Below are 15,563 nucleotides of genomic sequence, written 5' to 3' on the forward strand. Positions count from 1 at the left end.
GATTCTAACATGTTTTTGTTGTTGCTGTTCCATAAAGGAATTCCACCTAAAATTGAAGCTCTTCCCTCTGACATCAGCATTGATGAGGGCAAAGTTCTAACAGTAGCCTGTGCTTTTACTGGTGAGCCTACCCCAGAAATAACATGGTCGTGTGGTGGAAGAGAAATCCAAAATGAAGACCAGGGGAGATTCCACATTGAAAACACAGAGGACCTGACCACTCTGATCATCATGGACGTACAGAAACAAGACGGTGGACTTTATACCCTGAGCTTAGGGAATGAATTTGGATGTGACTCCGCTACTGTGAATATAAATATTCGATCCATTTAAGAGGGCCTGCGCTCTCATCCTCCTTAACCTTTCACAAATGATTCACATGGACTAATCTTTCTCATCTGTAAATATTAAGAAAAAAAAAGTAGTTTTGTATCAACCTAAATGAGTCCAAGTTCAAAATATGCATTTCAACCTTTTCTAATTGTTGACCTAAGAATATTATGCATTTTCTAGTGACATGTACATACTGTATATAGCCGGATTAACGGTTATAAAGTTTTGTACCATTATTTTATGACATTTTACAATGTAATTTCTGAAACTACCTGTTGGTAGGAGAAAGTTTCTTATGGAACGAATACCCTGCTCAACACTTAATCTTTGTGCCTCAACATAACGTTGATGTCTAAGTATGCCTCAGTGGGTTGAGAAATTCCCCATTGAAGATGTCTTATCCACCTAAAAGATAACGCTGTGCACATCACCTGGCATGTGCACCAATACCTACTGAATCAGAAATGTAAGGCATTGGTGATGTTTGCATTTACCCTCCTGTAAGCAACACTTTAACGTCTTACATTTTCTCTGATGATGTCACACTCAGAATTATCATGACCTAAATATTACCAGAGCAAAGTGCAACGGCCAGCACTTTGTTCGCTCATTTTACACTGTCTCTGACCATAGAGAGTGCCTGGGTAGCTTGGAAAAGTAACATCGCCTGGCCATCCCCTCATTTAACCAAGCTATTCAGGTATTCCTATGCCGGAGCAGTGCCAACTCTTGGAGGTCCCGGGGTGCAGCCAATGCCTTCGTGTGGTAGCTCTAAATTTAAATTACCCTGAGAAACTGGGGCAACTAAGCAATGAGCCACAGCACAAAGATAACAACAAGAACAAAAACAAAACAAAGCTGTCGTTAAACTAAAAACAACATTACTAATTGCCCCAAATGTCGATCTGATGTAGTTCTCTTCCTGCACGTATAAATTCGATTGTTAGTTGTAATTGTTGGACCTCCTGGAGATAGTAACAACCAAATAAAAGCAAGCTATCTGCACCTCAAAACGTGTGGTTGGTTGTTTTCTGTGAAATTCTGGGGTTGGGGGAGGTATGTGCCTTTTATCAAATAAAGCAACTCAAGTTCAAAATAGCTCCAGGGTTCATAAATTCGTTAAAGCAAACATTTAAATTATCGTGCTGAATATATTCAATAATTTTTAAAGCATAGATATGATTTTCACGGATAATTTTATCCTCAAAAATTAACAAAACTCCCTGAGAAATTGTGTATGTTCCCCCACATCCCACGTGGTTCAGGGTTCAGGATCTGGAAGAGGGGGCCCACACAAATGAAAGAGATGAGACAAGAGATAATAATTTGGAAATTGGGGGGCCAGGCGAGAGCCCATCTTAAGAGGAAGGACTCCGCTTGTGCTCAGGCCTCGCCATTCTTTTATTTAGTTTGGGATCTACCCATAGCCCTTAGGCAGGCAAGTTCCAGTAACAGACAGACTATCTTATCAATAAGGATTTACATGACTATCTGGTGGGGAAGTTGCTTCAGCTACCATTGTCTGGACTAAACAGTGGGTGCATAGCTCTGCTCTGACCTTTGCCAGGGCTTCAAGGGTCATCAGATCCCAGGCTCCTTGTCCACACCTCTCTGCTAGAGAAGACAATAGGCGGCTTTACACAAAAAATAATAGATAAAATCTTCTAAACTTATCAAGAAAATTATTTTTATGGGAACTGAATCAACTAAATCTATCAAAGATATTAAACAGCTACCATATTTTGTGCTAGACACCACAGCGAACAACACACAGATAAGATGATACTAACCTTGTCCCTCAAGGAGTGTAGTGAAGAGAAAATGACAACTCCAAGGAAAATGATTAATTGTGCACCTGACACTGACTATTGCAGCTCTGAATTGAGATAAAACAAATGAAAGCCCTCAAAGCTAAAGAACTGGTTTTAAATGCTATAGTACCGTGCTTTTTAAAACAATTGATCTATACTTGATAATAAAGTATCTAGTGCCCAAAATATCTGTATTTATCCACTTCAATTAGATCATTGTCATTGTAAACCTTTGAAGTTCATTCCTTGCCCAAATTAATTAGCACAAGTTACAAATGTAAATACAAGCACAATAACTTCTAAATGTAACTACAAGTGGCCAAAGCTGAAGCCTGAAGCAAACATACTGTCAATTTTTATTCCCCAAAAGAAGATCTTGGGTCTTCATTAATTTACTCAGCAAGTACTGTCTTAAGTCAGAGTCCCAAAAGCAGAGCCCAGAGCAGGGACTCTTGTATAAGGAATGTTGGAGGCGCTGCTCCCAGGAAAAGGGGAGTGGGGGAGGCGGGGCGGAGGAGAACCGGACGTCTCAGCAGCAGCCTCAGCCCATCCCACAGGGAGCCTAAATGATACCAGAGCTAGTTCCGTTTGGGAACGGGGGAGGGGGAGTAGCCTCATTGGACCCCCTTATCTGCCAGGTGGTGGAACAGGCTGTGTGCTGGGGTGGGGGGATAACCTTCCAGCTGAGGGGGCCTTTGGCCAGAGCGATCTCTGCAGGCTGGGGCACTAAACACAGTACCCCAGAAACAGGGTCGGGTGCACACACATAAGCTGGGGAATCTGAGCGGTACCACCGCACCCACTCCACCCACTCCAACTTGAAACGCCTATTCTTAACCTAAATGAGAGAGGCAGGACTTACTGGTGGTTCCTGAGGATGATTCCCAGCACCCACATGCTAATATTTAAACAAGGCCTGCGCCGCCAGCCTGCTGAGATACGGTCAGAGCTAATAAGAATTTTAAAGCTTTTCGCACTTTTGTAGTTGAAGCTCCCAAGCACAGGGCCTGAGAGAGAGGGCAGGGGCAGCGATCTATCCAGCAAAAGAGGTCGTCGCTACAGGCAAGGCATGACTTCTTTTTATGAATTAGAGGCCTGGGGAAAACAGCTCCGTGTGGCCACGTGGGCGCAGGTGAGAGGGTTGCCTAGGGAGGGTCCTGCAAGTCCGTCAGGGGCACTCCAGCGGGAGCGACAAGAACCCTTCCCGGACTCACCAGCCAGCCTCCTTCCCCTCACTCCCCCAAGAATAATGCTCCCGGGCTGGGGGTGGAGGGGATTCGTGCTCCACACCTTCAGCAACCTTCCAAATGTTTCTCCGCATCGTTGCATTTCCAATTTAGACCACCTTTTCTCTCCCTGTGTCGGCAGGGGGCGACAGAGAGTAGCAAGCCGAGCTTCCTGGTTTCAATCCATCCCATGAGAAATCTTCAGTCATCCTTTCCCTCTTTATGCTGAATCTTTCCTGTCTATTTTATAAACCCCACACCCAGGCTACATGATAGCATAATGTAGGAATTACACATCCTCGCTCAAAACCCAGAGTGAGAGGCTGAAACCTGGGATCTGCTAACTTGTGTGACCTGGGACAGGTTATTGAACTTCTTCGTTCCTTGATAATCTCATCCATAAAATGGGACTAACAGTATCGACCTCACTGGGTTGTTGTGAGGATTCAACAAGGTACTTCATATGAAACTTTTAGAGCAATGCCTGGCACAGCACCAGTAAGTACCAGCAATCATTACTGTATTAGGGACCACCATACAAACATCACAGTTAGGGACCAGGGAAGCAGCATTTTATTTTATTTTTTTAATATATTATATTGATTTTTTTACAGAGAGGAAGGGAGAGGGATAGAGAGCCAGAAACATCGATGAGAGAGAAACACCGATCAGCCGCCTCCTGCACACTCCCCACTGGGGATGTGCCCGCAACCAAGGTACATGCCCTTGACCGGAATCGAACCTGGGACCCTTCAGTCTGCAGGCCGACGCTCCATCCACTGAGCCAAACCGGTTAGGGCAGGGAAGCAGCATTTTAGAGGGAACAGGGAACAAGCCGCTCCCATATTCACCAGATGCATTATCTTGCCAGGGCTGCTGGAACAAAGTTCCCCAAACTGTGGGGGCTTATTCACAGAAAGGCTAGAAATCCAAAAATGAAAGTGTCCACAGGGTCTGTTCCTTCTGGGGGCTGTTAGGGAAGATCTGTTTCATGCTACTCTGACTTGTAGATGGCCACCTTCGTGCTCCCATAGCATTCTCTCTGTATGTGAGGGTCCCAATTTCCCCTGTTTAGATGGATACCAGCATATTAGGGTAACTCTAATTTTACCTCATTTTCACTTTATTATCCATGCCAAGACCTATCTCCAAAAAAGTCACATCCTAAGGTACTGGGGACGTCAACATATCTTTTTGGGGAGACACAGTTCAACCTCTAGACATGATGCACATGGGACAACACATTTTTACAAGAAGTGTTTTGATGGATTGTCTCAAAAGATGCATTTATCATCTCTATCCAGTAGTAGCTGATTATATAGATGAACCATGTAGAGGTAGGGAGGGAAGCAGACAGTAAAATAACAGGTAAAAATGGTGGTCTCCATGGTGACTGGTTCAAGAATAATGTTTTATGGATGTGCTCCAGGAAGAGAAAGTAATTTGTATTTGTTTACTCTGCCCCAAATGTCATTTTGAGAAATCCAGGCAGAGAAAGTCCAGTTGCCTTGTGATGAGAGAAAATATTATCTGCTAGATAGATGGAAGGACTTTTGAAAATAGATTGGCCCATCAATTTTTATTCTAAGGTTATAAAAAGTGAACACTTAGGTTTATGTTTATGGTATGTCTGGGTCAATATTTCCCAAATGCTTCCTAGGGAAGTTGGGAAATGCTGTGAAAAAGTGTTCCACAACCAAATCAACTTAGGACTTGGGTAACTGTACTTCCTTTTTTTTCCTTTTTATTTCATTTTAATTTTATTACAGTTTACATTCTATATCATTTTGTATTAGTTTCAGGTGTACAGCATAGTGGTTAGATAATCATACTTTAAAATGTGTTCTTGTGATATTTCCAGCACCCACCTGGCACCCAACGTACGTAGGTATTACAACATTATTGTCTATATTCCCTATGCTGTACTTTACATCCCATGACTATTTTGTGACTACCAATTTGGACCTCTTAACCCCTTAACCTTTTTCACTCCAACCTCCCTCCCCTCTGACAAACATGAGTCAGGACAGGGTAGGGTAATTATGCTTCTTTATGCAGGACTTCTCAGAGCCTTTGATGGGTTAGTATTTGTTGATTCTCCAAGAGGTAATCCAGTGCTCCCCGATGTTATTTGATGATGGAACTGTTTTTGTTGGTGCTGCACATGATGCAGACTGAGACAGGGGACAGAGGGTGAAACATCGAAGGTGTGAAGAGGACTAGATCTCAGTAGAAGGAGGAACTGGATATCATCTAAGAAATGAAAGTAAGTGCTATGATTTAAAAAAAAAAAAAAAAAAGGTAAGGTATTTGACAGCAGGTGGCTGGGGCTTCTGATGCAGAAGGAGAAATGCAGAACAGCCAGTTAGAGGAAACTCCATGTAAGCGCTGAGGCCTGAAGTATGGGGTAAGCAGGAGTGGGGCAGGGCTTCCGGTCAGAGGACCTTTGCAACCGCAGAAGTCTGGGGACCAGGGAAAGCACAATACAGTCAGAAAATTAGAAAAGAAAAAAAAAAAAAACACGTTAGTAAGGCTGATGCGAGAACCTCTCAAGGGCTGGGAGTGAGAGGCAGGACAAGGTTGCCAAAGGTTTCATATACAGAGTACAGAGTTTGGGCTTCACCGAAGGAGGTAAGGGGAGCATGAAAGAGATTGAAGCAAACTAGTTACTTGATCAAATTTTAGTTTTACAATGTCTTGAGCTATTCTGAGAAAGCTATGACATTTATTTGTCATGCTACATCAGTGAGCTTACATATTTCCTCCCGGGGGAATCCACTCACAGGAAGAAAGACCTTTACCTACCACCAAATTTCTAGCCCTTAGTGGCCCTGTAATGATAGCTCAGGGGCTTTATAAGCACCTGTGGAAAGGTCTTAAGATTGTCTGGGGACCTCAGGATACATGTAATAAAGCCAACCTGATACTCTTCGGGCACAGGATGAGGGTGGGGGTGGGGTGACTCATGGAGATGGGAGGCCCCCTACTGCCCACAGCCTTCTCAGTGACAAGTCCTTGTCTGTGGAATTGGCAGTGGAGAAGCAGAGTCTGACCCAGCAAACCATGTTCCCCTGAGGATGTGGTGTCAGGAGTGTGGCTCCTGGGGACTCCCCCCATTCACTCCTGCTCCGTTTTAAGAAAAGGTAGAAAGCAGGTAAGAGGGGTGGACAGATGTACTAATGCTTTCCAATCTGTCAGGAATTCCCTGAAAAAGATGGCATGTCCTAAAAGTCAGGATTCCAAATCTGGAGTTCGTGCTTATCCCCACGTCTTTAGGTGTCTGAGCTCCCTGAAATTACGCCTACGTATATTTTTCAAGGACATGATTCCTTAAAACACTTCAAAGATGCAAATGATTTTAAAAGTTTAAGGAATACTGTCCTGCATGTTTCAGAGAGGGAGCCGATGGACAGATGCCTAAGCCATCTGAGAAATACCTGCACATGGCTCCCCATAAAAACAAGCTCCACGTTGGAAAGTTCTAGGGCCCTGGTGCTCAGGATTCCTTTCCTTCGGCATCCAGCAGAGGCCGCTGTTCATGAGCCTTGTGCAGCAGGTGTGTGCTTCTCTAAAGCTCCTTCCAAACAAGCAAAAGACTCCAGGACAAACGCTTCTTGCTGAAGAAGTAATAGGTACATTCCCTGGGTTATAGAGGAAGTCACTAGGGGTGTGGAGGGAACCCTGCCTGATACCAGTTTCAGCCTCAGAGAGGAACATGGGGACAGAAGTCTTCTCTGTAATTGCAACGTACGAATGAAGTTAGCTTTTTGTTGACAGGCAGCTCCACCTGAGACTGTAATGTTTGTAGATTGTAGTCAGGTGAGGCATACAGGTGTCCCTCATTCCCCAACCTGCTGGGAACCTGGCCCACATAAGCAGGGGAGGCGGCCATCCCGCCTCTACTCTCCCTTTCCTGCCCAGAACAACTCAAAAAAGCTGGAGAAGAGACACCACCTGGCCCACCAGCCCGAGAGCAAATGGGAGACTGAGCTGCCCTGTTTTGATAAAGGGAAGGACCACTAAGGGGAAGAGAATGAGGCCTCTTGTGGACAGCCCACCGGAAGGAAAGCTGGAAGTGGAGACCCTGGGATCCAGGGTCTTTGAATAACAGGCCCAAAGTCACACGGGGAGTAGCAGAGCTGGAACCAGAAGCCCGGTCTCCACGGACCAGTGTGGTCACAACACCAGAACTGAAACCTGCTGGAGGATAAGCGCAGGACGCACCTGTGCAGGGACAAGAGGGCTCTGGCCCATTTCCAGGGTCATTGGAGATCCAGGCCGGATACACAGCAGCAGCCCTTCAGTCACTCCCCGTGAAAAGGCCCTCCAGTTCTTCTCAAAAAGCCAAGGCCAGGAAATCGGGTGTTATCTGCCCCGGCCTGTCGTGTGGACAGACAGCGGAGGGGGAGCCAGAGCTTCCTGTAAACCACGTTAGGGGCTCTAAAGAAATAATAGAAAAGGACCTTTCCCACGTTCCAGGAAGGAGGTGTCTGAGGAAACACTCTGCTTGATCCTGGTGGTGCTGGGACGAGGGAAGCCAGCTGAGAGCTCCAAAATGTCCAAGGTAGGGACCGCCGCCAGGAGAAGGGGGATTTCTGAGAGTGGGTGCTGGGTAGACATTCCAGAGAGTGGGGAGCACTCAGTTTCACCCATTTCTGTTTGAGACCAGGACGAGTAAATGTCTTAAAGGGAAATCTTTCTTTTTCAAAGAATCGTCAGAGTAAGGGCACGTGTGAAGAGGTGCCCTTGCAAGGATTGTACTTGCTATTTTTCCTTAATACACAGGTAGCTGTGGAAAGGAATTGAAAGAGTTCAGCCTTCAGCCCAGGGATCAGTTCTAGCCCCCTTTTTTTCCCCCGTGTTAGGGAGAATGAAGTTGGTGGTGATGGTGATGGTGGCGGTCGTTTCCCTCACCATCAATTAGAAAAGCACTCTATTAACGGGCTGACATGAGCACACAGGACTAGTTTCATTTTTCAACCCTGTACGAAAATGTCACGACTTACATAGGACAGGAAACAAAGCACAAGGCAGCGTGTATGAAGATGGCCGTTTGCCCCACCACCACCTCCAGCAGTGCTCCTCAGACTTCACAGTGCAGAGGTACCACCGGGGGTCTTATCAAGTGCAGAATCTGGTTCAGCAGATCTGGGGTGAGGGCAGATTTTCATTTCTATCAAGCTTCCAAGTGAAGCCGCTGTAGCCAATCCTTAGACCAGTGATGGTGAACCTATGATACGCGAACTCATTTTTTTGGTGGATTTTTCTTTGTTAAATGGCATTTAAATATATAAAGTAAATATCAAAAATATAAGTCTTTGTTTTACTATGGTTGCAAATATCAAAAAATTTCTGTATGTGACACGGCACCAGAGTTAAGTTAGGGTTTTCAAAATGCTGACACGCCGAGCTCAAAAGGTTCGCCATCACTGCCTTAGACCATGCTCCTAGGGATCTGGAAAAATGCCTGGACTTTCAGGCTGTGAGATGACGACCCCGAACTTTAATGCTATACATACATATCACTTCTTAAATACAAGGGTTTCCATCTAGTTCATTGGTTCTCAACCTTAGCTACCCACTGGAGTTATAATTGGTCTGAGTCAACCTGGGCATCAGGAAGTTTAAATTTTCCCCGGGGTTTCTAATGTGCAGCCACTGTGGAGAACCCCTGATCCAGCCAAATAAGATGATCCACTTAATGTCCTCACCTACAGGTTCAATATTACTTCTATCTTTTCTCACATAATAGCATTAACTTTAATTCAGCCAACCAGATGTTACTTTTTTTTCCCTTTTTTTTTACTGAAAGCCACTCAGAATGCATCCTCTCCCTCTTCTCCCCCGAGAGAGAAGAACGATCATCAATGGCAGGCGGCAGTTGCCGAAGCAACACCGAGAGCCAGCTTCACGCTCAGGAGAGAACGCTGCATGTCCTCCTCGTGGTTTCGGGGGCTCTGCACGTTCAGAGAAACTTCTCTAGTAATAAACTATAGAAATGATCCCTGAAAGTATAGTCTTCAGATTTTACTTTTAAGTGTGCAGCAAACCAGTTGTCTTATTTTTTAAAAGCTCAGGATTACCCTTCTTTAAACTTTCAAAACATGCTGTACTTAAATTTTTCTCACTGACATGGCAAATGTATTAAACATTTCCCCCCACACTGTTAACATGGCTCAGTTTTATTGATTTATAAAATTGCTACAATACTTTAAACAAGCAGAATTTTCATAACAAAAATATAAAGTACATCTTTTGGCATTTGGAAGAGAAAAAAAGAATACTAACAAAAGTATACATATATATTTTTGAATGAAATTTATTTTCCCCTGGAAATAAAAATCCTATTCTGAAAATGTTTCAAAATTAAAAATGCTTATATTAATTTAAGCCATATTTACTATTAGGTTACTAAGCATATTTAGAGACTAGCTTTTCCCTCAATTTCAGTATTTCCAATTTATTTTTCTAAAGTTACAAATTGTTCATTTAAATACCCACAAACTCTTGTTGCAAGAACCATTATAAATATAGGGTGTCCCCCCCAAAAATGTATACACACTTTAATAGCTGATAGCTCAATTGATGTTTCTTTCTTTTCAGATTTAAACCATTGGAATTAATAATTATTCAAAGTGTGTATCCATTTTTGGGGGAGACCCTGATATATATTAGTTATGACTAACCAAAAATAAAAACATTTAAAAGGCAAAAAAAATATAATGTGCTTATTTTTTCAATAATATTTATATATACAAAGATAAAGCTATTTTAAAACATCCATGGTATCTTCTAATGCTTGCTCATTTATGTTTAAGTTAAAATAATAGTTGGTATGCAAATGTGAATAATAAATACTATAAATACTATTCAGCTAAATGGTGAAAATTTAGGGAAGCCAATTACAATTAAGATATTCAACTTATCTAAACTATTAAAGATGAAGCGGTAAGTGCTGCGTGCACTCAAGAATTAGAAAGCAAAGGTGAATACTAGCAACACAGCACTTAGTAAGTAGGCAATGAATATCAACTGAATAAAAATTTTTTAGAAAGGTGAATAAACATATAACCCTAAATTAAATGCCCTCTTGAACTCACCATCCTTCCCAAGTGATTCTTTTTCTAGAGAAATTGAATAGGCTGTTTGGGGGAGGGGGAGACACTATAATTAATCAAAAATGGAGAAAAGATAAAATAACAAAGTGATAAGAAAAAAGTAAATACAGAAAGAATGGGGAAAGTTCATATGACTTTCTCTTTGGCTAATTATGGATAAATTGGAAAGCTCTTAGAAATTTACTTTTAACATTCAACCATGATTTGTATAACATACAAGCATGACTTCTTCAGGGCTAGAAAAAAGGAAATATCGAAATAATATACAGCATTTGAAAAACAGAGGGGGGGAAAAAACCTACCACAGTGAGTCTTTAATGTTCTCTAGATCAAGCAGGTAATGAACCTTAACTATTGTAATAATCTAAAATTATAATCACTCTGTTACTCCCCCAAAGGGGCGGGGGGGAACACCTGCAGGAGTTAAATCCCAAAGTGACATATGTAAACAAGATAGGGCATTGTGTGGCTAAGGTGGCCCAATTCACAAAATCAATAAAGAAAAGTTGCAATATGCAAATTCCCCCCCAAAATCATGGACTATATTTTAAAAAACACAGCAAAGAAAAAGAAGAGCAACTAGTCTTTCTAAGGGGGTTTGCTACTTATGCAAAACTGAAATAAACTAAAACTCTTCTCTCAAGTGATGACTAAGGGTGATCCACACACAAACGGTGACATGTCAAGCACTAGTATGCTATTTAATTACACTTGCTAAACTCGTTTTTAAAGTGTTTTAAAAGTATGTCAATGGTTTTGTTCTGAGTACCATGTCAGCATGGCAAAGTCTTCAAATTCACAAAGGTACTGCTAGTAAGTGAATGGTGTGTGTTACCTACACACTTTGCCTGAATAGAGATGATGGGCTATTTTTCTTTGCATTTTAAAAATATACAAATGATTACGTTCATCCTAGTGTGATGGTGGAACCTGAAAACAGGGAATCAACTATGAATTGTAATACTTTGTTTATTGTGAGCGCTTAAAAAATATAATCTAGCAAAGTTAGGCAGTCAGACCATGATCATGGCCTCATAATCTGGATGACAGACTATCCTTGCCACCATTCCCCACACCCTCCTGCCCGGCCCATAGAAGACATCATTAACCAAGTGGGTAGGGCACTCTCTGCTCATCTAGCTTCAAACTCAGAATCCTTGGAAGCCACACTACTTGATCAGAGTTGGTACAGAGGGGAAAAAACAAAAAACGATGCTAAAAGCCAGGTATTTATTGCCACATATTTCTCTCTGATCAACCACTGCAAAACAAGAAAACAAACTAAAAAAAGAATAAAGACAAACAGAAATAGAAATTGTATATGACTTGTACTCTAAGGTCTCACCCAAGATGAGGCACCATGGTAAGGGGCTTCGGACAATCTTCTGGAACTGCCAAACCTGAAGGCATGCTGAAACACCTAGTTAAGTGTAGAGTCAATGTTTTCCCTATGCATCAATAACTCTTCCTATGGTGAAAACATCATTTAAGTCTAGGTGGCTTACTGAACTAAGAGTGATAATAGTAATAATAATGGTAACAATATTAATAGCAGTTAACACTTAATTAACATACTACGGGCCTGGTACTTACTGTTCTAAGTGTTTTATGTGTGTTGATGAGGTAGGTAGTACAATAAAACCATGTTAAATAAAAAGAATTAGAGTGGAAAGAATGAATTAGGGAATACTAAAGACATTTTATTTTCCATACACTATTAGAAATTAAATCCAGGCTTCCAGTTAAAAATGATAGACTGACCACGTGTATTTTTTTTCTCTACTTCCAAAACCCCACCAAAAGCCATTAAAGCAATATAAATGGTCATGAACCAGAAAAGCAAAGAGAACGGACTACATAGCCATAAGAATTCAACAGTTTATACAAATAAAAACCAGGAGGAGGTATAATAACTAACCTAGCAGAGTGGAGGAAGTTAAAGCCTAATGCCCAAAACACACTCTACCAAACCCCTCACAAGCTCAGGACTGGGAAGCACCAGGTATTGTGAAAAAAGGGAGTGAGGTACGCAGCTGAAATTAGGGCTTGAAGTCTGAATAAAGAGCAACTGGATACCAGGTCCTCTCCCATCCTCCATGGGCAAACAGCCCAATAGCCCCAACCTCCACACAAGAGGAACAACCTGAGGATCACCAACCACAGAGGAAGACTGGGGCAAGTCATGGTAAGGCTGAAGTAGAGGGATTCAGTAAAAGTCACCGCACATACTGCGGGGTCCTCAGCCCTCTTCTCCTACCCTACTGCCAGAATCCAGGCGTTCCTTCTAGAGAAACTAAATGTCTCCAAAGAAAAAACTTCCACTGGGAATTAGGGGATTCCAACAAAAATGCCAACTCTGCGTGATGGCCCTTCAGATAACTGATAAACCCAGCCTACACATAAAGACTTACAAAATTAGCTTTTTAAATACCTGATCCCAAATAGAATGGATGACCTCTCCAATTTTCTATGGACGCCTTCAGAATGAAAGACATAGCACAACACATAAACAGAAAACAGAAACATGGAAGAAACAGAAACAGTGCAACAAACAGGAAAGACATAAAAGAAAAAAACAACATAATTATCCTCAGGAATAATGAGAAGACATTGAATCTATAAAATGAGAGGCTATTATGAAAGAGAATAGAGAAAAAATATATCTTAGAAATTAAACCTGTAGTTTAAAAAAATTTAACAAAAGAGCCAGAGGATAACAACAAAAATACAACTTCAGGAGCAAATGGAGAGGAAAGATTTTTAAAATTAGAGGATTAATCTAAGACGTCCAACATTCAAATAACAGGAATTCTAGAAAAACAGAATATAGAAAATGAAGGAGAGAAAATTTATCAAAAATGCACACACATACAGCAAAAAAAATAAATAAATAAAATAAAAACACAAAAAATTTCCCAGAAATGAAGAAGACAAGTCTACAAATTAATAGATTCCACCAAGTCAAGTACCATCAACATGAATGAATAAATGAATGAATGAACAAATGTAGGTCCACACATCATCATGAAATGTCAGGGGTATAAAGAAGCTCCTAAAAGCTTCCAGAGTGTAAAAACAGGCCCCATGTAAAAGAATGGTATCAGAATGTTCAAAGGAATAATGAATGCTATAAGAAAACGGAATTCTTAGGGAAAATTACTTTCAACAAAGACTCCAAACTATCAATCATTCAAGAGTAGAGACATTTCAGAACTATAAAGTCTCAAAATGTTTACTTCTCAAGCACCTTTCCTAGAAAGTTTTTGGTGGTGGATACACTTTGGCAAAAACAAAGGGGAGGGGCAATAAATCTAGAAAGAGGAAGTCATACGATCCAATAAACAGATCCAACAAGGACTGAAAAAGAAAGGGGGGCCGGAAGAACCCCGGAGGCTCGCAGGATGAGCAGCTGGTGGTGGCTGCTGCCGCGGCGGCGGTGTTGACAGGACACGAGCTCTATGCCTTTCCGGCTGCTGGCCCCGCTCGGCCTCTTGTGCTTGCTGCTGCCACTGCACCGTGGTGCGCCGGGCCCTGATGGCTCCGCGCCCGACCCCGCCCACTACAGGGAGCGAGTCAAGGCCATGTTCTACCACGCTTACGACAGCTACCTGGAGAATGCATTTCCCTACGACGAGCTGCGGCCTCTCACCTGTGACGGGCATGACACCTGGGGCAGCTTTTCTCTGACTCTAATTGATGCTCTGGATACTTTGCTGATTTTGGGGAATGTCTCAGAATTCCAAAGGGTGGTTGAAGTGCTCCAGGACAACTTGGACTTTGATATTGATGTGAATGCATCTGTGTTTGAAACCAACATCCGAGTGGTAGGGGGACTTCTGTCTGCTCACCTGCTGTCGAAGAAGGCTGGGGTGGAAGTGGAGGCCGGATGGCCCTGCGCTGGACCTCTCCTGAGTATGGCCGAGGAGGCAGCCCGAAAACTCCTCCCAGGTTGGCAACCACATCGACGTGCTCACTGGCAAGTGGGTGGCCCAGGACGCAGGCATCGGGGCTGGTGTGGACTCCTACTTTGAGTACCTGGTGAAAGGAGCCATCCTGCTGCAGGATAAGAAGCTCATGGCTATGTTCCTAGAATACAACAAAGCCATTCGGAATTATACCCGCTTTGATGACTGGTACCTGTGGGTGCAGATGTACAAGGGGACTGTGTCCATGCCTGTCTTCCAGTCCTTGGAGGCCTACTGGCCTGGTCTTCAGAGCCTCATCGGGGACATTGACAATGCCATGAGGACCTTCCTTAACTACTACACTGTGTGGAAGCAGTTTGGGGGACTCCCAGAATTCTACAACATTCCTCAGGGATACACAGTGGAGAAGCGAGAGGGTTACCCACTTCGGCCGGAACTCATTGAGAGCGCCATGTACCTCTACCGTGCTACGGGGGATCCCACCCTCTTAGAACTTGGAAGAGATGCTGTGGAGTCCATTGAAAAAATCAGCAAGGTGGAATGTGGATTTGCAACAATCAAAGATCTGCGAGACCACAAGCTTGACAACCGCATGGAGTCTTTCTTCCTGGCCGAGACTGTGAAATACCTCTACCTTCTGTTTGACCCAACCAACTTTATTCACAACAATGGCTCCACCTTCGATGCAGTGATCACCCCCTATGGGGAGTGCATCCTGGGGGCTGGGGGATACATCTTCAACACAGAAGCTCACCCCATTGACCCTGCTGCCCTGCACTGTTGCCGGAGGCTGAAGGAAGAGCAGTGGGAAGTGGAGGGCTTGATGAAGGAATTCTACTCTCTCAAACAGGGTAGATCAAGATTTCAGAAAACAACGATAAGCTCAGGGCCATGGAAACCCCCAGCAGGGCCAGGAACATTCTCCTCAGCTGAAAACCATGATGGGGTAAGGGAGAAGAAGCCTACCAAGCAGCGAATTCCACTTCTCAGCTGCCCTAGTCAGCCCTTTACCTCGAAGTTGGCATTACTGGGACAGGTTTTTCTGGATTCCTCATAACCACTGGATGATTTTCTTGTTCTGTTTTTGAAACTAGACTAGAATAATAAATCTGCTTTTGACTATAAAAAAAAAAAAAAAAAAAAAAAAAA

General features: G+C 42.9%; 1 protein-coding gene, 1 non-coding gene and 1 pseudogene across 2 annotated transcripts in view; 2 read left to right on the forward strand and 1 right to left on the reverse strand.

The window, feature by feature from the left end:
* The window catches only part of TTN (titin), a 277,029-nt gene extending 275,683 nt beyond the window's left edge, over positions 1 to 1,346 (forward strand). The window contains exon 313 of the mRNA XM_070422663.1: positions 38 to 1,346. Coding sequence (XP_070278764.1) covers positions 38 to 333 — 296 coding nt within the window. The 3' untranslated portion in view covers positions 334 to 1,346. The remainder of the gene's footprint in view (positions 1 to 37) is intronic.
* A 7,835-nt stretch (positions 1,347 to 9,181) lies between these two features.
* On the reverse strand, positions 9,182 to 9,391 carry LOC139015953 (small nucleolar RNA U3). The gene has a single exon (XR_011472586.1). It is a non-coding gene; the product is annotated as a small nucleolar RNA U3 (small nucleolar RNA).
* A 4,478-nt stretch (positions 9,392 to 13,869) lies between these two features.
* LOC139015195 (ER degradation-enhancing alpha-mannosidase-like protein 2 pseudogene) lies at positions 13,870 to 15,563 on the forward strand (annotated as a pseudogene).

The sequence above is a fragment of the Myotis yumanensis genome, unplaced genomic scaffold (genome assembly GCF_028538775.1).
Source record: "Myotis yumanensis isolate MYYU_CA2020_CCGP unplaced genomic scaffold, mMyoYum1.0.hap1 SCAF_8, whole genome shotgun sequence".
In the NCBI taxonomy this organism is placed as follows: Eukaryota; Metazoa; Chordata; class Mammalia; order Chiroptera; family Vespertilionidae; genus Myotis; species Myotis yumanensis.